This window comes from Chlamydotis macqueenii, chromosome 5, assembly GCF_036417535.1.
Source record: "Chlamydotis macqueenii isolate bChlMac1 chromosome 5, bChlMac1.mat, whole genome shotgun sequence".
Classification (NCBI taxonomy): Eukaryota; Metazoa; Chordata; class Aves; order Otidiformes; family Otididae; genus Chlamydotis; species Chlamydotis macqueenii.
The window spans coordinates 57,476,770-57,496,723 of record NC_141560.1 but is presented as its reverse complement, the minus strand read 5'-3'; the positions used below and the strand labels follow the sequence as shown (position 1 = coordinate 57,496,723).

At 40.9% G+C, this 19,954-nt stretch overlaps 1 protein-coding gene across 3 annotated transcripts in view; it reads left to right on the top strand.

The window, feature by feature from the left end:
- LMO1 (LIM domain only 1) overlaps positions 1 to 19,954 on the top strand; it is a 62,756-nt gene that overhangs the window by 27,627 nt on the left and 15,175 nt on the right. For 2 of the 3 annotated variants that reach the window (XM_086748815.1, XM_086748814.1), the window contains exon 2: positions 18,135 to 18,348. In XM_086748815.1, the coding sequence (XP_086604941.1) occupies positions 18,135 to 18,348 (214 nt within the window). Of the gene's footprint in view, positions 1 to 12,944; positions 13,036 to 18,134; positions 18,349 to 19,954 lie in introns of those variants that run through there. The other variant, XM_086748817.1, reaches the window with a different exon arrangement.

Sequence of the window (19,954 nt, the reverse complement as noted above, 5' to 3'; positions counted from 1 at the left end):
AGATTTTTCCCCCAAACAAATAGTTTTCTCTCACAAGATCAAGATGTTTATTCTGTCTCCTTTTAGACAGTATTTTTGACATGTTAGTTTAAAATTCAGTAACGTTACACACATTTTGCTTGCAAGGTGTGAATTTTTTGAGACTTTAAGCTATTCATTTTTCCAGAAACCTACTATACAATGTTTGTTCTGCCACATTAGGTTTCCCTAATAATCCATGGGAGGATATGATCAAGATCTATTACTGCCTCTCAATGTGGATGTCACCAAATTCTGTGAAGAAGCTGTAGTGACAATTTGCTTTGCTGTTTGCAGGCACTTAAATCTGTATTTGGAAAGCCTTCCTGTACTAACCAGGCTTCAGAACGGCAAGGAACCAAAAGATGTCTCGTGTCTTCTAGAAAACGTGGATTTTCTTTTGTCCTCTTTAGGTTCTTTTATGGCCATTTTCAGAGTGAAATAAGAAGCCTTCAGTCATTTTGTACTCTGCTGAATCTGACACTTAGGAATGTAAACATGTCTATCAGAATGCCATTAATTGAGAAGAATAAATGTCCCTTTATATGCAAAGTCTTTATATAGAGATTATTCCTGCTGCAATTCCTGAAGGCATTTTTCTTTCAAAGCACAAATATATCAGCACTTAAAGCAGCATTTGATAGCCTCTTGCCGTTCTATGGCCTGAGCCTCTGTATTGTTTTCCTTCTCTCAGCACTTTACAAGGTGTGCTGTATCCAAAGGTGGACCTTCTCTGCAGAACCATCTTGTGAATTAATGGAACTTAAAAATAGCCAGTGGCAGTTTTACAGAAATCCCAGAATTCAGAACTGGCTTGTCCCTTGGCAAACAGAGGGAGAGAGAAAGGGGCCAACGCAGCCATGTGACAAATGTCATTAGTGGAAGAATGTTGGTGCCTCTTTACCTTAGTGGAGCCAATGAGGACAAGCTGTTCTCTGCCACCATTTGCTGTGTAAGAACAGCTTTTGCGTGTAGTCTTCTCATGCAGCTTTGGACTTGTGTGAAAGGGTTAAGCATCTTGAATGATACAAACTGTATCTGCAAGCTACTAAAATACATAGCCTTGGAGAACCAGGTCTGTAGGTTTTTAAGCAGAGCTCTGTTGTAATTTCAGACTTTCTTAATAACCTTGATGCATGGTGGCCTGGTAAGATTTAATACCTCCCATTTAAGTTTAATTTTGTCTCCTTCCTTGTTAAAAATTCCTTGCAACTGGGCAAGAAATTACCCAGGTTGACCCTTCTGCTTGTAATACTTTTAAGATGTTGTCATCTCAAAACAGGGGGACAGTGGCTCTTGTGAGACATGGCAGGAGCTTTTTCTGGGTGTGTGAGAGTGGTTCTGGATTGCATAAAAGCCATGGGAAATTGCCACATCACAGTTTAGAATGAAAATGAGGCAAACCTTGTTCAATGCAAGTAAAAGTCAGTAATTATTTTTATATATTAAGGCTGTGTAAGAGGTGGGGGGCACAGGATTGCTCCAGTTTTATAATGTGGAATGGGAAGAAGTGGTCCCTTGGTTTAACTCTTTGCTCAGAGAATAATGTGCAGGTACCCATGCTGGTTCAGACCTTAACAGGGCAATTATGTAGTGTTGCAGTGTATTGGTTCAAGTAAAGCCACCAAATGGAGCTGTGATGAAGCCACCCATGAACTACATATCAAAGACTGATCGTCCTCTGGTGTATATAATGCAGAGCATCTGTCTTAAATGCTAACTTCCAAAATATTTCTCTGTGTGCTGATAATATGATGCTAACTGTGGGATGCAGCTTTACCATTTTCTGTGCTCAATAATAAAAATACAAGCTCAGCGGTATATTAGTATGATAATACATTAACATAAAGTACACCCTTTTCGTGCAAAAATAGGCATTCCTCCCACCACAACTGAAGAGCAGAGAAGATATTGTCTGTGGAGGTTTGCATATTGTCCCACAAGTGTATTTTGACACTAGAAACTGAATAAATGGGAAACTAGATATGTCTGGGGAGTAACTACTAACCTAAGCGTCAGATTTGATACTGGCAGACTCTGTGGAACCAGTAGCTCAAATCTCTGGAGGGCTGGCAGAGCCCTTGACCTTCGCAGCAATAACTGTTGTTATTGCTGAGGGTTGATCTCAGAGAGAGAGGGATGGGCAAATTTTAAACATGGAAGTAGTGCCTGTTTTGCATAGATACAGGATGTCTCAGAGCACTAATAGATAAGAAGGGTTTCTCCTGATTTTCTTGGCCATTTAAACAGTGCTGTCTGTGTGCTGTCTGTTGGCTTCACTTCTCTCTGGAGATGGCCATGTTTCATTCCTCCAGTTGTCTATGGTTGGAATATGGGTGTCTCTAGGCAAAAGATGAGCTGTGTCAGCACTGGAAGCATATTTTTAAAAATCAATTTTCCTGATTGCTCAGGCTGTAGTTTGTAGTCCTCCATTAAAAAAAAAAAGGTAAATATTTTGGAGGTACCCGATTCATATTGTTGGTGATATCATATAAAAATATAAAAGAGTAACAAGTTTTTTGCTTCCCAGATGTCAGCATGTCAATTGTGAAATCAAGATAAGTGTCCATCACTTGAGGCTGGCCAGTTGTCTTGTTGACAAACTGGAGAGAGCCTATCAAGTGCAATCTCAACCCAGCACCATCTTAGTGGTGGTAGCTACATACAGGGAGAGGTTGAGGGAATTGGGTTTTCCAGCCTGGAGAGGAGAAGGCAACAGGAAGATATTACGGCTGGGGGATTCAGAGATGACTGAGCCAAACTCTTCTCAGAGGGGGCTGGAGCCTGTTACCTGGGAGAGTAATTCATGCCAGGCACTTCCATGGGAAAATAACCCCTGCCTCAGCTGATTGTGGGCAGCGGCATGGTGGGACCAGCAGTGGATGATACAGTGATGGTCGCGCTACGATGCTGGAAGGAGAAACTGGCTCTCAGGTTCCTGGGGCCTGTTGGCTTTCAGTGCAGATCTCCCACTCCTCTTGTGTTGCCTGGTGGACCTCTTTGGAACTGGGGCTGGATTTCAGCTGTGGTGGGTTTGAGAATGAAGTGAAAATAAGGTTGAACCTGCATAAAAAGTGAGAAGTCTCTGGAAAACTCTTCTACTGTTCAGTTCTCCGAAAGCAGAGTGGCAATTGCACACTTGGCAGTTGCTGCTACAGATGACCAAAAATGGGATAGATTTTTTTTTTTTTTTACTTGAACTTTGGGATGCCCAAAATGCAGATATCTATTCTTTTTCACCCAATCCCTGTTTGTAAGCAATTCAGTTAAGGACTCAAGTGGATATTGGCTTTTGCAAATACTCATTCACATACTTCCATTAGGTATTGGATCCAGAACAGATGCTGTTTTTCCTTATCAGATTTTTGGTTCACTGTGAATTGGGGATAAGTACACTAGTGATATATAAAGATAAAGCAAAATAAATTTAAGATTGCTACATGCACATCACCATTTCAAATGCTGTTTGCACTCAGGAAAAAAAAATACCTTCTAGCACTTGAAGGTAACAAATTACTCATCTTACAGTTTGCTGTGGTAGATCACGACTTGCTTTAAAGTAACATTCTTTTTTCCTGCATTTAGATAATGTAGACTCTGAAAAGAGGTACCACATGGAGTGCAGTAGAGTTGAGGTAGACTGAAGAAAAGGATTACATTTGCATGTGGAAGCAATGAATGTAGGCTGTAGATAAACGACATGGGTTTAGAGCAATCATTGCTGCTACAGCTTGATTATTTTTCTCAGGGACAGGCGCTGACTCTCTCCTTCCTTTGAAGAACTACTGTACTCACGTCTGCTCCATAATTTATATAAGGTTTGTGCTGACTTCCCTTCCTTCACTTCCTGTCTGCCTCCTTTTCTCACCCAAAAGTGGGATGCTGTGATCAGGTAACTTCTGAGCCTTCAGCAGTGGCAACAGGCTGCTACGACAGGTTCTGACAAGGGCACCCTGTGGCCTAGGAAAACACCCGTATCGTGCACTTCATGCATATAAAAGCATCTGTTCCAGAGCTTTAAAAATGAGGGTTGCAGAGAGGCTGATGTGGTCTTGGGAGCAATCAGAGCTAGGAACAATATAGGGTTGTTCAGGAGCTCTCCAGGTTAATAAGCAAATGTTTGTAGCTGTTCCCTCGCTGAAAGGTGTGCTGAGAGCGAGCTGGGATTGTTCCTTTGACTTGCACAGCAGAGAAGAGGGGTACATGGCAGGGGTGGATATGTGCACTGGGAAACCAAACTTGCTGCCTGTGTCCCAGCTAGATTTCCAGCTGCATTTGCTTTATGAAAAGGCAAGACAGGGAAAGAAAGAATCTAATATGATTTGAAAGTCATAAGATAGACTTTGTAGCAGCCCTGCCCTTAATTACTTTTATTCTCACAAACTCTGTTTCCAGGTATTTATAGTCTGTGAACTTTTTCTTGAAATATAAAAATACTTGTGGCTATTTTTTTCTTTTGAGGGGGAATAAATTATCTGGTGTCATTTGACTCTGGTGGGTAAGTTTCTTTCTTTGATAAAGAGCAAATTTTCTTTGGATTCAGTTTCTTGAACTCATAGGAAAATTGTATGGTATTGAAATAGTAGGAACTAATCTGAATAGCCAGTGTGAGGTAAAAATGCTCCCCCTGCTCTAATTGGCATAGCCTGGTGAAAGCCAGCTCTCGGGCTGCCTCCCTCACTAACTGCCCAACCTCATGGCAGAGTCACGTAATGCCCCTGTCCCCGGGGAACCATAATAGAGCACTCCCTGAAGTGCTCAAAATCCTGAAGGGAAATTAGGGTCTCTTTTTCTTTTTTTCTTTTTTTTTTCTTTTCTTTTTTTTTCTTTTTTTTTCTTTTCTTTTTTTTTCTTTTTTTTTCTTTTCTTTTTTTTTCTTTTTTTTTCTTTTTTTTCTTTTTCTTTTTTCTTCTTTTTTCTTCTTTTTTCTTCTTTTTTTTTCTTTTTTTTTCTTTTCTTTTTTTTTCTTTTTTTCTTTTTCTTTTTTCTTTTTCTTCTTTTTTTTCTTTTTTTTCTTTTTTTTTCTTTTTTTTTCTTTTTTTTTCTTTTTTTTTCTTTTTTTTTCTTTCTTTTTTTTTCTTTTTTTTTCTTTTTTTTTCTTTTTTTTTCTTTTTCTTTTTTTTTTTCTTTTTTTTTCTTTTTTTTTTCTTTTTTCTTTTTTTTTAATGGGGTTTCTGGAGTGCTTATGTTTATTCAAAGGACTGTGGGCTATTAAATAGAGGATTTTTCTGATTGCCACACTTCCTCCCTCTCCCCTTTTTGAGTGGCTTTTGGACAGTTACAGAACTTTGATTTTAAATTTGTCTAATCTCTTGACATATCTAGGTAGGGAAAACTATTGTAACTGAAAATGGCTCTGGTCTTTTTTTTCCTTTCTTCCATTTTAATAGATATGTTTAGCCTACTTTAAAAGCTTTCTAGAGAACCTTTTATAACTGGCTAATTCAAGCTTGTCAGGTTTTAATTATAATCTCTCTATACACAAGTTAAGATGCTTAATGCTAGTGAAAAGTTCTGAATACAAAGCAAACCTGTGTCAAGTTGTAGAGCACTCTTACCCATCTTAATCGCTTCTGGTCTGAACTTTGACCTTCACTCTCCCATCTGTCTTACACATTCCTTTCTCTCATCATAACCACTTTCTTTCCATGCAGTGCTGAGGAGCTGTCTTAATTCTGCAGGATTTTTAGTCTGGCAAAATCCTGTCATCAGGCTGTGGATGTTCAGCTCCTTTATCCCACAGCAGCATGATGTGCATTCCTGGAGTGCAGCCCTGCTGCCCCAGGTGGCCCAGAGCCTGCCCTGCCAGAACAGAACTGCTTGTGGGAAGATGGGCTACCTCAGCTATGGGCGAAGCGCCTTGGATCCCAAATGTCATGACAACTTCTGGTCTCAGTGAAAATCGCTTCTTAAAAGCATCTGTAGTGGTTTTTGTTTGCAATTTCATGAATGTTTTCTATAGGTAGTTTAGGACTCTTTTTAGGACTGTTGTCTGCCTAATTTTCTAGCTACAATGCAGCCTTTGTGCAAAGGTTATTTACATATTTTTCTTAGATAGGAATGAGTTTCATTCAAGCTTAGAAAATTAGCTTTGAAAATTGTCAGTCAGTGCAGATTCCATCTGGAGAGTGCATTTAAAAGTTTGAATCCAAAATTGATTTGGAAGTACTCTAATCTAAAATAACCCTGATGTTAGCATTGTTGTCTGCAACTCCTGCTAGCCCTGGTGTTCCGGTTCAGTGCATTGGCACACAGTTCCCTGATGCTGTGAAATTGAGACTCATCTGGAGATACAGACTTTTCTAAAAAGTATTGCAGGGCACTTAAGACTCCTTATTTCATTAGTTCAGTGAAGGAATTCTTTTCGGCAGTCAAGAATCTCATGATGAGGTGGACAAAAACTGAGCAAATCAAGGAGGAGAGACTCCTATGGAAATGGAGCGGAGGAAAAGCTGCTCAGTAGGTTTTTATGGCTCAAAAGTGTAGCATTTCTGGAACTGAAGGTTAGTGGTTTAGAACTTATTTTTATTCTGAGGTTTCAGGCAAAGCATTAGTATATACATACCCACGCCAGACGCCAGGAGGAACATTTCAGGAGGCTTTCAGTTCTGCACACTGGGCTAGGTGGTCATATGATTTTTTTCATTGTTTTTAACAAGGTGTAACTGTCGGCATCTTCATGTATGTTGGTGAGAATTAAATGGAGCATAAATAACTGAATTCAAGAGCAGACTTCCACTTTAAGGGGATCAGTTACCGCATAAAGCAGCAGTAATGATCAAGAGGAGCAGGATGCATTGAGGAAAAGAGTAAAGTGTGAGTACTATCCAAAGTGCAGGCAGCAGGTCATAAATTCTTGTAGTGGTGGTCTGAAATTCAAGGAATAGGATTACAGAGCTACTGTAGGTTAATGAAAACAGCTCCATTAGGATCAGCTTGAATTCAACTCAGTGGTCGACCATAAGAAGAATAATGTCTTGTGCAATTCCAACTTCTCATCCATATTCTTAATACTGCAATGGTCCTGAATGCTTAATAGAGTAGAATATGATCTGTTATGGTATATTTCATATTACTTCTAACATGCTTTAATGCAAACTAAATGTCATGCTAACTTGCCCCAAGCCCTTAGTGCTCACTTTATTCTGAAATATATGGTGAATTGCAGCAGAATTCTCAAAACCTTTCTGGGGTGTTTCACAAAAAAGAACAAGGAAAAAAAAATCTTGCATTTTTACTTGAGTCTTTCCTGTTGTTCAGGGTACTAGTACTCAAATCCCGTCTATATGTCACTTCAAAGGAACTCATTATAGAATGAGTATACAACAGCTAATGCAAAGAAACCACTTTTCATTCTTATCAGCGTAATTTCTTCTGAAGAAACGTAGCATTAATGGCCAGCTGTGGCTTGTGAGCCCTGACTTAATCAGTTGTGAATAACAAAAATTAGTTTGAGGCATATAGTTACTAGCCAGTTGCAGCTATAACAAATGTTTAATGAACAGTGTTGCATACATTTCCCTGTGAGTGAAAGGGGTAATGGCCAAGAGCAGGACTTTCTCTGTCCTAACTGTGGTAGTGAAATGGCATAGAGTAAAATCTGTCTGTGGTAGCAAACTGTGGCTAAGTAAGGCTTAAGCTAGACCTCAGTAAACAGAAGAACAGAAGCAATGACAATATTTAGCTTCTGTTTTCCCTGTCTTCTCTTTGTGGCATTAGGAGAACAAAAATTTAGTTGATATTATTTGCAAGGTACAGTAAGTTCTCTCCGATAAACTTCACCCTGCTCTTTTTCTAGCCTTGAAGCATTAAACTGCCTTTGCCAGAGCAGTCGGGTGAGAAGGGTGCTGTCATCTCCGGGGTCTGTGGTGGGATGGGAAGGATCATTCCAATTTTTGCTGGGCTAGACCTTGTATAAACATCTAGGGTCTTTGTTAAACTGCATTCAAGGCCAGGATATCCAAGGACTTTCTGTAGTCTGAGCATCTGCATTACTGAAATCATGGGCTTTTGTCTGGGCATCCTCAGATAGGAGCTGTAACTGAGCAAAATGCACTCGTGTCCTCTTTATGGCTCCTGCTAGAAAAAGCAAGACAGTGTGGGCTTACCAGTTCCTCTCGGCCTCTCCTCTGCCTCCCAGCCACCTCCACGTGGGCAGAGGAGTTTGCAAGGAAACAAGGTAAAACCGTTAGGAGCTGGTAGTAGGCTTTTCAAGGTAATTGCAGGCCCCTGAAGTCTGGCTAGGTGTTCCTGTGTTGGCTGCAGGTGTAGTCCAGATAAATCCAGCAAAGCTGTACTAGATGCAAATAATTTTCGGCCCCTCTTCTGAGACTTGCTTGTGTACAGCTGAAGCTTTGCCAAAGCAACACCATAAATTCCATGACTTTCCTGTCTCCAGCCTTTCAGGAGGTTGTCTAGTGTCATTCAAAACTTCAGGGCTTGCAAAAGGTTAGGGTACTGTTTATATCCAAGATGATATAAATGCTGCTTCCTAAATCAGTAATTATTTATTGATTACTTGCACAGTGATCACCAATGCAAGACTGAGAGTCTCCACACCTGGAGACTTAACACAGAAACATGGAACTGTGACCACCTCAGCCCTTCTCTTATACAACAGAAAAAACATATGACATTGAAATATAGGGGGGGGGTTGGGGGTGGTGGAGACGGGATGCTTTCTTAACCTTGGTTTTTCTTTGCTATTTTCATGAGATAAAATTCTAGTCTGCTTTATTTTTTAAGTCGTCAAACTGATTTTATGTTGTAAAAGATCAGTGTTTTCATGGGTGAGCAGTAATTACTGAGTAATGGCTTAAAACATTTCCTGAAGGAACATAAAGCTGTTTTTAAAAGTCAAGAGTACATTAAAAGGATTACCATGTAGATTTGATTTTTAGATAACACTAAAATGGATCCCAAATGGACTTACGAAAAGGGATGCTATCTCTTTAATGGAGAGTGCATGGTCTGACAGCTCAGCATGCAAATAGTCCTGCAAAGGACTGTGTTTTGTGGTTTTTTTGTGTGTTTTTTCCCTTCAGCAAGAAGGGAAGGAAATAGCTCTTCTTGCCCTTCTCCTTTCAACTTTTAACAGCAGATGGGTTGATCTGGTTTTGCTAGGAAAGGGAGAAGAGGATAGGTTTTGGGGATAACTGCAACTTTCTGAAACGCTAAGGAGGTGTATTTTACCACTTCTGGAAGGTCAACAGCAACTTTATCTCTTACATGTATTGCATTAATAGAGGGACTCTCTCTGCATTCTTTATAGGTGATCTCTACTCATCTCTTGGAAATGAAGAAAACATGAAAATAATTTGTAGTCCTTGTATATTTATTGCACTAATCTTGTACAGAGCATGAGCATCAATGTTTGGCTTTGCAGTAAGTTTGGACAGGGGCAGGAAAGGCTGTTCTTTTCATACTCCAGTAATTTGCAATCACTATAGTGTTTGCTATTTCAGAGTTTCCAGCACAACTTTTTGGTAATTGACGATGTAAAATATGCTTTTGGCTTGAGTAGGATTTCTTCTAGAAACATTAAAAAGAGTATATTCATATTTCATGAAACACAGACCACCAAGATTCCAAAAATTCTTTTGTGATATTGCACAAATTATTATAGGCTCCAAAAGTCTTGAGAAATTTCTATAAGCCTGTGAAAGTTTTAGATTGGATAGTCATCATTGCCTGCATTAAGGCCTGGGACAGATTGCTTCATCAGTGTACACAGAGCAGAACGTCAAATGGCCATTTGGCAGTGGGCACTGAAATTCTATTAAGGTTGCCGAAAGCTTAGGTTGACATTGTATATGTCTGCAAAGAGGCAGAAGAAAAGATTATGATAATGATGATCTGCAATGATATAGTTCTCTTCTCCTTAAAATAGTCGCATATATAGCATACCAAATCTGTCAGGGTGATGTTAATGTTTCACTGCTAAACCTGAGCTCTGCTGTGTCACACTTCTTTGCACATGTCTTGAAACCTCAGTAGTAATATATTAAACAGTGCATTTTAACTGGAAGTTGAGAATTGTGTAGTATTACCCATGTGCCTGCCCCCATCTCTGGAAGTGTTCAAGGCGAGGTTGGATGGGGCTTTGAGCAACCTGGTCTACTTGGATGGTGTCCCTGCCCACGGCAGGGGAGTTGGACTAGATGGTCTTTCAGGTACCTTCCAACCCAAACCATTCTATGATTCTATGAGTTTTTACTTTTTCAACACTTTTTTTGATTTTTAACTTGATATAGCATTTTCCTATCAGATTTTCTTTCCTTTTTGGAAGGGGAAGGCACAAAAACCTCCCTGTATTTAAGATTGGTACATAGCTTGTTCATAAATGAGCTGAAAAGTGAGGGATGAGTTCTTACCTTTGTGATCATTTGACTCAGAGACTCTTCTTCCATTGGTTTACTTTGACACTGAAATCCCCCAAAAGAATTTGGAGCTTAGTGTCTTTTCAGTAGTCACCTGCAAATCAATGGAATATTGAGGAATACAGGAAGAGTTCCAGGGTAGTCATCCTTATAATAATTTTCTCATCTGTGATGTTTTTATAGTGCTGGAAAGGTGATTTGAAGGTAGTCTCTCCATTGCCAGACTTTTTTCTACTGCAGGCATTGAAGGAGGGAACTGGCCGCCTAAAATCAGGACCTTTGCCAGACTGTAGGATGCTAAATTGTGACTAATCAAGAAAACTTGATCAGAATGTTCTCAGACTACATTGAAGGTGGAAAAAATCTGCACATCTTTTTACTGGTCCCAGGGCTTCAAACAGTAAAAATGAATTTTACTGAAAAACTACATGTGCTAAGAATAAGCTTTGGGCATATGTCAGTTATCAAAAATTAGAGCTCAAACAAGCATATTTTATGAACACAGGGAAAATGTTGCTTACCAGAATTTTTTCTAGAAACTGTTCTGCAGCAACCATTATTATGGTTTGTGTTCAGTCCTGCTGCCATGTGTTCCTTTATTAGCTACAGGTTGTCCTCTGGTAAGAGCAACTTCGTAACAGAGAACATCTTAAAGCAAGTACTGGAAGTCTCAAAACTTTGGGAGAAAATTAAAATCTAGATTCTAACCCTAAACCTTATGTCCTGTATTGAAATATCAATCTGTATTGATACAGATTCAGATGATGTGAATTATTATTTTTGATATATTGGTCTATCTGAACAAATGACTTGAAAACAGGGTCTCTGCATGGGAGACTGGGGGGGGTTAAGCCACTCACAAAGCTTTGGGTCACTTTTAGGCAGCTGAAATTGCTAGGGGACACTAGACTCTAAAGTATGTTTCTCTAAAGCTTGTTCTGAACTGTAGGGCCAAAAAAAAAATGCTGTGCTATTGGGAGGAGGACTATAGCATAGTTAAAATAGAAGTACTGATCAAAATGTTTCTCCTAGTAACTGCCTTCTCCAACTACTTTTTTTTTTTTGCCATGCTTGTGAGATTTGTTCAGTAATGATTCAGAAGAAAGAATACCACAAATGAATTGCAAAAGCCACTATAAAGATCACATGCTTTATATTGCAGCATGAAACTGGAAATGAAAGAAGATTGTGGTTACTCATTGAATAATTTTGATGAATGGTCTAAGGCTTGTTCATAAGCATTTAGTTGCAAGACTCGGTGTTCCAAATGTAATGTTTTAATTGGGTATACAGATGACATAATGAGTTTCACCTTGCTGGCCATTATTCTTCAAATGGAATTCTTGGTGAAGATGCCTGGGACGACAGACTCTCAGTTGAATGGAAGTGCATGGTTTAACTTGTTTCGCAGGGTGTCATATTCATAGAAGGTGAGTAATACAATACTAGGAACACAAAGTGAGTTTCTTTTTAAGGGAATGAAATTCACTGCATCTTTTTGGCAATGACTGCCTGCATTTACTTAAATGGGTGATGCAGGGCTCTAATGCTTTTAAATGATATCAGATCCTCTGATAAGAGACATAAGACTGCAGCTTATTTATTGTGATGAGACAGGAGTTAATAAGATTACTCCTACTCTTCAGTTACTTTTTCATCTTTTGCAGCCAAATGCTGGGGTTTTTGTTAGCAGGCAGAAGGAGGTCAGCTCATTTAAAGAGTGTTCATGCTAGAAATATTTTTTTTTTTCTCAAGTGGAACTTTGAAACCTAGACTTAATTGCTGAACTGCCAAAACTCCAGTCTTTAAACCAGAATTGCTTTTAGCACTGAAATGCTGCATCCCTATAATACTTACATAAATAACAAAGCCCAACCCCACCTTAAAAAAAAAATAGAGAAGAAAGTAATGGTGTAACATAAACCTGCAATAATTGTAGTCTTTGGCAGAGGGATTCTTCAGAAATGTGGTAACTATATTGAAAGGCACTGCTAAAGCAAGAATTTGTGGTGGAGAATAAAACCATAATTCCAGTACTGTGTTATGCAAGGTCTCGTATAGGAAGCAGTACTCTGGAGAGGTTGTCACAAACCTTTCAGGGAGCAGATATATTTTGTCTCTGTGCGTGTAGTTAACTGCTTTGTTGTTGAGCAGGGTTTTATGGTAAAAGTAGCTAATCTGAGGAAAAAAAAAAAACACAAAAAACAACAACAACCCACCAAAAAACTTGCAGAGGGAAAGAGTTAAAGCCATCTGCCTGAAAGCATTGTGTAAAACATACACACAGTGTTGGGGAAATAAGCCAATTATGTGTGCTTCACAGGAGGTGGGGGACTGACCTTTGTGTATAATTAGTTCTTTTATTTAAAGCAAAGATTTTGAATAGAATAACTAATTAGCTGTCATAAATGGCAAATTGAAGATTTTGGCCAGATTCCTTGGGGAGTGTGGGAAGACCTTCTTCCTCCCACCCCATACTGTAGGCTCTTGCTCTCCTCATTAGGGTTGTTTTTAGTTCTCCACGGTGGTAATGAGGAGTGCAGTGGCGGCACTTCTCGGAGCCCCGTCTAACAAGGAACTAAACGCAGGTGGAGGAGAACAGCCTTCAGCTCCTGCCGCTTTCACGCAGCACATGCAGGTGTAGTGGAGGGCTTGGGTGGGAGAGGGGGAGGCCGGGGGGGCTGTGGGAAGTCGGAGGGGAGTCTGAAAAGTCCCAGGGAAGTCACCTGTGTTTTATGCTCTGGACTTGACTGTATAAAATACAGGCAAGCTGCAAAGCCTTGAGGCATACATCATTAGCCAGCAGTCCCGCATTACTCTTTCAGACCAATTAACCTTTAGAGGTGCATTAAAGAAATTAGATGGTGAACTTCCATGCTTTCAGAGGGGACCAGTAGCTCTCTTGCAGACCAGAGCACTGTGGAGCCATACGCCATAGCACCATTGCAGATAACTGTTATTTAAAAGGTCTACCATTTATAAAAAGTTCCCAGGCTCTCTTAGCAATGAGACTTTATGAACAGTGCCCTTAGAGGAACTGCAGCTGATTGCCATGTGAATAGAAATATCAGTAAAACGGCTTAGAAAAAATTTAGAGGTGTACTTAGTGGACACTTATGCTACAGAGCCAGATGAATAATTTTACAGAAAGAACCCAACTGAGAAGATACAGGCTGATTAAAGCTAGTTTGTCTGACTGTGAATAAAGGTAAAGTTTAGATGACTCACTACAATAACAGCCTCTTTAGACACTGCCGTAAATTTTGGTATGTCCAGAGGTGGTGTCTATAATTTTTTAATGTGCATTGGAGCTCCGAGCACTCAGAACAGGTTTTGTTTTGTATTTACCAGCAGCAAGTCTATTAAGTTGTAAAGGGCAAAGAAGGGAGTGCAGGTAGCCAAAAATAGAAAGGCATTATCTGCTGTTTCTAAGAAAAGATAGCGATGGATGGCTAGCAACAGGAAGGGAGAGAGCAACTTGATGGTACTTTCAGAATTTGGTAATCAATCAGCATTCCCTTTGTGATCATGTATTTAAGCGAGTGAGTGTCCAGCTGTTAATTTTCCTATCTCTGCAACACTACTTCTCACTTTCTAATCCTCACCCGCAGAGCACACATGGAATCTGTCGAAGGTGAGCCCTTTGTTTCTTGACAGTCCTGGTTAGTCAGTACGTGCCCCTGAACAAATTGAACTCGGTGGTATCTTGGCCTTTTTTTTTGTAAGTACTGGGGGAAAGTCTACATAGAGAAATGAAGCAACATTGCAGTTTTGCAATGGAGAAATTTCCAAAAAGAAAGAGCAGCTCTGCAGGTGGTTTCTACCTGCAAAGCCCAAACTGCTTGGGGTTTGCTGGAAAGGAGGCAGGAGGGAGAAAGTGGGTTTTCTTGTTGGCTGTGTCCTTTCTCTGCAAGCCTGCGACCATGAAAGGGATTAAGCTTCTGAGATGCTGCACTCTTGTTGCTTGGAAATGACATGGCAAGCATGCAAGGAACCCTTGCTGATCAGGCTTGGCAATTTTTGAAATTTTGTTTCATAGAATCATAGAATCATAGAATCATAGAATGGTTAGGGTTGGAAGGGACCTTCAAAGGTCATCTAGTCCAACCCCCCTGCAAGGAGCAGGGACATCCCTGACTAGGTCAGGTTGCTCAGAGCCTCATCCAGCCTGGCCTTGAACGTTTCCAGAGATGGGGCCTCCACCACCTTTCTGGGCAACCTGTTCCAGTGTTCTATAACTCGCATCGTAAAAAATTTTTTCCTAATTTCCAATCTAAATCTACCCCCCTCTATTTTAAAACCATTACCTCTCGTCCTATCGCAACAGGCCATACTAAACAGCCTATCCCCATCTTTCTTGTAGGCCCCCTTGAGGTACTGGAAGACCGCTATCAGGTCTCCCCGGAGCCTCCTCTTCTGCAGGCTGAACAGCCCCAACTCTTTCACCCTGTCCTCATAAGAGAGGTGCTCCAGCCCTTTTATCATCTTTGTGGCCCTCCTCTGGACCTTCTCCAACTGGTCCATGTCCTTCTTGTGCTGGGGGCTCCAGAACTGGACACAGTACTCCAGGTGAGTACTCCAGTTTCATGCCTTGCCTGCTGTGTCAACTCACCAGGTAATTGCAGCTGCAACTTTTCTGTAGTGGTGTGTGTGCTCCATGCAGACTGGTTGGTTGGGATGTTGAAGGGAAGCCTCACAGACCAGAATGTAATTTCAAAACACTGAACCTGACCAGTAGAGGCTGACCTTGCTTGTTATTATCTAAGTGGGAATAGCAGCTTTGAACATCATATGATCTCTGAAATGGCACCTTTTTTCATTAGAAAACTCCCTGCTGAACACTGACCAAATACATAGCTTTTTTTTCCTTGCTTAAGGTACTGTTTAAAAATATATATATCTGTTTCTTTGCTAGTTATTAGAAGAAAATCTAGTGTTACATTCCTCTGATTCACAGAAGCCTCTCCTTAGACAGTAGTGTGCTTGCAATAGCAGGGAACTGAGGCGGTCATGGAGAGTGAGGGCTACCAGGGCCACAAATGGAACAAGAACCGCCACTACAGCCAGCCCATGGCTGTCTGGGCCTGCTTGGCACCGCAGGAGACCCTCCTAACCTGCCCACTTGCCCTTACTGATCAAACTGGCCTCTCCTAATGGTCCAGCCAGGGTTTTGTCCCTGCCCAGCTTCCCTTGCACTTGACCATCCTACTGGTAGAGTGGACCCCTTGCTCTGGGTGAGGGCAGCTGTAACTCTGAAAGGGCTCTGGTTTCAAAAGCACTTGAGGGGCCTGAGAAGTCCTGTCTGGCTGAAGATCTTGTATGTCTGAATCGCAGAGGTAATCTCAAACCCCTCCCATGCAGCAGTTCTCTTGCAAGGGGGTTTAAAGGGCTACTGTCGTCTAGAATCTGCATTTTGCAATCTGCAGCACCTCCAGACGCAGGATCTTCAAGTTACTGAGATGAACCTTGCAAAAGAATTGTATGATGACCACCACCATCCCCCCACCGCCTTGTAAGGAATCCTCTTCTGCCTCTGAGGGTGTGCAGCTTACATTTAGAAAGCCTGTTTAGGGAGTGGGTAATGGCTCACTGGTGTCTAGGGCTCCTATCTTAAAATACAATTCACACATCTAGGCCTTAGTGTTCATAGCTGCAAACTATTTTCTGTCATCACTAGTACTGATCTTACACAGTTTGTAAATTAATGTATGTGCCCTTTTCTGCCTCTTAGTAAGGCAGTCAACTTGTGTGGAGTTGGAGAGAGCATGGGATGAAGGCTTTCAGTTTTCTGAAAAATAAATTACTTGAAAAGTGAAGCTTCTCTTTGCTACTGGAATGTAATCTCCAAAAAAAAAAAAAAAAAGAAACTCTCACCAAAAGCACAGGACTGCTGCAGTCTGACCTCCAGGACGCTCAGTATATTACACTCTGATGCTTCCCTGACTTTTCCCTCTTTCCAAACCTGTGGGTATTTCTCTGTGGCTGTGTACATAGAATTTATATGAGGAGCATTGTGGGTTGCACATGTGGCAGTCAAACACAGATTTAAGTTTTCACTTAATCATTGCATATTTGTCACTGGCATCAAAAGTTTGCTTGCATTGACTTTGCCAAGCGGGTTTCGAGTGTGCCGCAGGAAAGAGCAGGAGGGCTCTTTAAGCCTTAAGTGTTTTTGAATGTTACTTGACCTGTCTCCACGCTGCTGAGACCACTTTGATAACAAATGGATCAATACCTGGCTGTTTGTGTAGAGGTGTCTTAAGTGCTATTGTCGTCTGCCTGCAGCTCTGACAAAACAATTATTACTGTACGAGTGGTGGGTTTTACACGTGCTGAGCATTAGCCACTGTCAGGTCACCCTGGCTTTTAAGGAAAGCAGCAAATGTCATTTACTACAGTGGCACTGACTCGGTCCTCTCTGATTAAGGGACTGTTAATAATTCCATTATCAAGTGGCTACTTTCTGGGACATTCAGCACTTTATACAGAAATGGTTCTTAACTTTGTGGAAGAATATATAACCAGTGGCACCTGCTACTGTAGCCAGAGTGTCCCCTCTCATTTTCTCTATGTTGTTTAAGCCCACGGCATGCTCATTACAGGCTCAGCATTGTCATTTTTAGTGACTGACACTAGTAAAAATAAAAAATCAGTAACAAAGTAAAATCAAGGCTCTAGAGAAAATGGGATTCTGGCATCTCAGTGAGTTTGTTTCTTCTTTCTTCATCTCCTGTCACCTTCCTCCCCCACAGTACAATCCTTGTTTGTTTTTCCATCTTGCCTATTGATTCCATAAAATCCCCCTCCGCCTCCCTCTTAAACTGAGAAGGGCAGCAGGTCTCACACCTGTGTCAGTGCTCACCATGGGAGGCACAAGCTGCTTGGAGGAGAGGAAAAAGCTGGAGACAGCAGTGTGAGGAAGGTGGCCTCAGCAAGTCTCCACCAGCCCAGTGACTTGAGCGTCCTGTCACCAGTTCATACCCAGCTAGCTCATGCTTGCTTTGTAGTCCCAGCAGGGGTCTCCAGGGATGAAATACTCCTGGGTTTTTTATTACCTTCTCCAGTGGTACAAGAGGAGAAGGAAAGCTCTGATTTGCTTAAGGAGCCTGGCCTCACTAGTGGTAGAGGGACTGGTTGGGTTATTCTCAGTAGTCCTTGAGGGCTTTTGAATAACATTTATTTTAGAGCAGCCTCTAGGCTGCTTTAGCTTTCACTGAGGCCTCTCTGATGAATGGGGTTCATGAAAGAGGAAAAGCAGCGGCGTACCGCATCTTTTTATACCCACTCGTCTCCTTCCCCCATCAAGCTTGATCTAGCCAAGATGTTGGACTGGAGGTACATACAGTGGTGGCTCTTCTGATCTTTGTAATTGCCTGTTGGCAGGTAATTAACAACACAAGGGTACCAGTAACAAGGGAAAAAGCAAATGTTGACTTTACAGCCAGTTTATTCTGCTGCAAGATGTTAATTAAAAAAGTCTTGTGCTTTGTATCAGCCCTACCCTTACGAAAAAGGGGCTACATTCCTACAAGTGTCACACTCCCACTTACTCTGTGACAGCAAATGAAGTTTAAGTTCCTTTGGCCGTCAGCTTCTTGCAATGTGAGCTCCTTGTAATGAAACCAGCAGCAGCATTTGGTCTCAATTCTACCTGTAGCTCAGTGCTACTTCGAACGCAGGAAACCTGTTCAAGCTGTTTGAATAACTTCTAAACAAAATGCTTTGTTTGCGTTGCAGGTGTGCCAATGTTATCTGTACAACCCAAAGGGAAGCAGAAGGGCTGTGCTGGCTGCAACCGGAAAATCAAGGACCGGTACCTGCTGAAGGCTCTGGATAAGTATTGGCATGAAGACTGTCTAAAGTGTGCCTGCTGTGACTGTCGTCTTGGAGAGGTTGGATCAACTCTTTACACAAAAGCAAATCTCATTCTTTGCCGCAGAGATTACTTGAGGTAAACAGAGGAACATACTGTGGGCTCTTCCCAAAGCCACTCAGTGTGCTGTCAGCTGTTTGTCTTTCTGTACCGCTACTATGAACACATGTACTTGTGCATGGTCAGCCCTGCCTAGAAGAGGCTGGAGTTTCTTCCTCTGTCTAAGCATGGCTTTTTATTTGCACTTAATGTATTTTGTAGTCAGAGAGGTGAGATCCTATTTTTAGATCAAGGTAGAAGGAGGGGGGCATTTATTATTATTATTATTATTATTATTATTATTATTATTCTTTATTATGATGAACCAACAAGAACAGTGTTCGCTGAGAAAATTAGGAAAAGACTGTTAATTCTTTTTGCATATCTTTGATGTTATACTCCTGCATGTTGACTGAGATCTGACCAAACCTTTACCTTAACTTTTTCAGTGGTAGCTTTTAGATAGGCTTCTAGTGCTTATACTGAGTAAGGTTCCGCCCACTCTTCCGTAAGTAAAGAGAGCAAAATTACAGATCAACTTCAAAAAATTTTACTCCATGAGGAAGTCTGCAGACCATCGCTAACTCTGTTAGTACTACCTCGTCAGTGTGTGTCCGCAGTACATAACAACATGTGGGATTTTTTACTTAGTGTATATGGGGGGTTTGTAAAAAAAAGGCTTTATATAAACAAAAATGAATTCTAATAAGAGACCAGGCCTAATGCAAACATTCTTATGAAGATCACACTGCAAAACACTCTGAGTTTTGCTTTGTTTTTCCTTTGGAAAAATGTACTTGGTCTCCAGCTAAAGTGTGTGTTGGTTTTTTGGGGTTTTTTTTTTTTGTTTTTTGTTGTTTTTTTTTTTCTAAAGAACTGATAGCATTTTCTATGCAACCTCAACCAGCAAACACATCTGAAGCAAACCTGAAAGAACATGCTGTTTTAAGATAGGGAGGTAAAATGCTGTCTAACCTTGTGGTGTCCAGAGGCTGGCTAGATTAGTCTCCATGGTCAGATGCTTCATGTGTTTCAATGTAAAATATATTCCTGAAAATCTTTAGCAAATATTTTCTTAGTAAACTTGAACAAACAAGTTTCTCCTTCTAAAAATAAGAGATTAAGCACTGAGCCAGACAAAAGAAATAAGTCTGTTAGCTGTCATATAGGAGTTGCCACCTTCCCTTTCAGCCTGGCAGTGTAAAAGAGCATCCTGCACACACATGAAGATTTTGGCTCCTGTTTGAGCTGAAACTCTCCAGGGCACACATGAAATGTCTGAGCTGAAATTCTGCCACACAAGTACTAGTCGCAGGTCCATACTGGGTTAGGTGGGATGCATCCCCAAAATGTAAGTGAGAAGCCTGGGTAAGGGTTGAACACATCTGAAGGGGGAAAGACAGGATAAGCAGCCTTTGGAAAGGGTGTGGTCAGAAAAGAGTTAACTGTCTTCAGTATCATGAACTAACTTTTGTACCTTGTCCTAAGTCTGAGCATTTACTAATGTTACGCAAGTCACGTGCTCTGAAAGTATCCTTAACCTTGTCTGTGCTAAGCTGAAGAAACTGAGCTCCAGAAGGTTCTTTAATACACAAATTCTGAACCTCAAATTAATATTTTGGTTCTTCACTGACCCTCCTTCTGT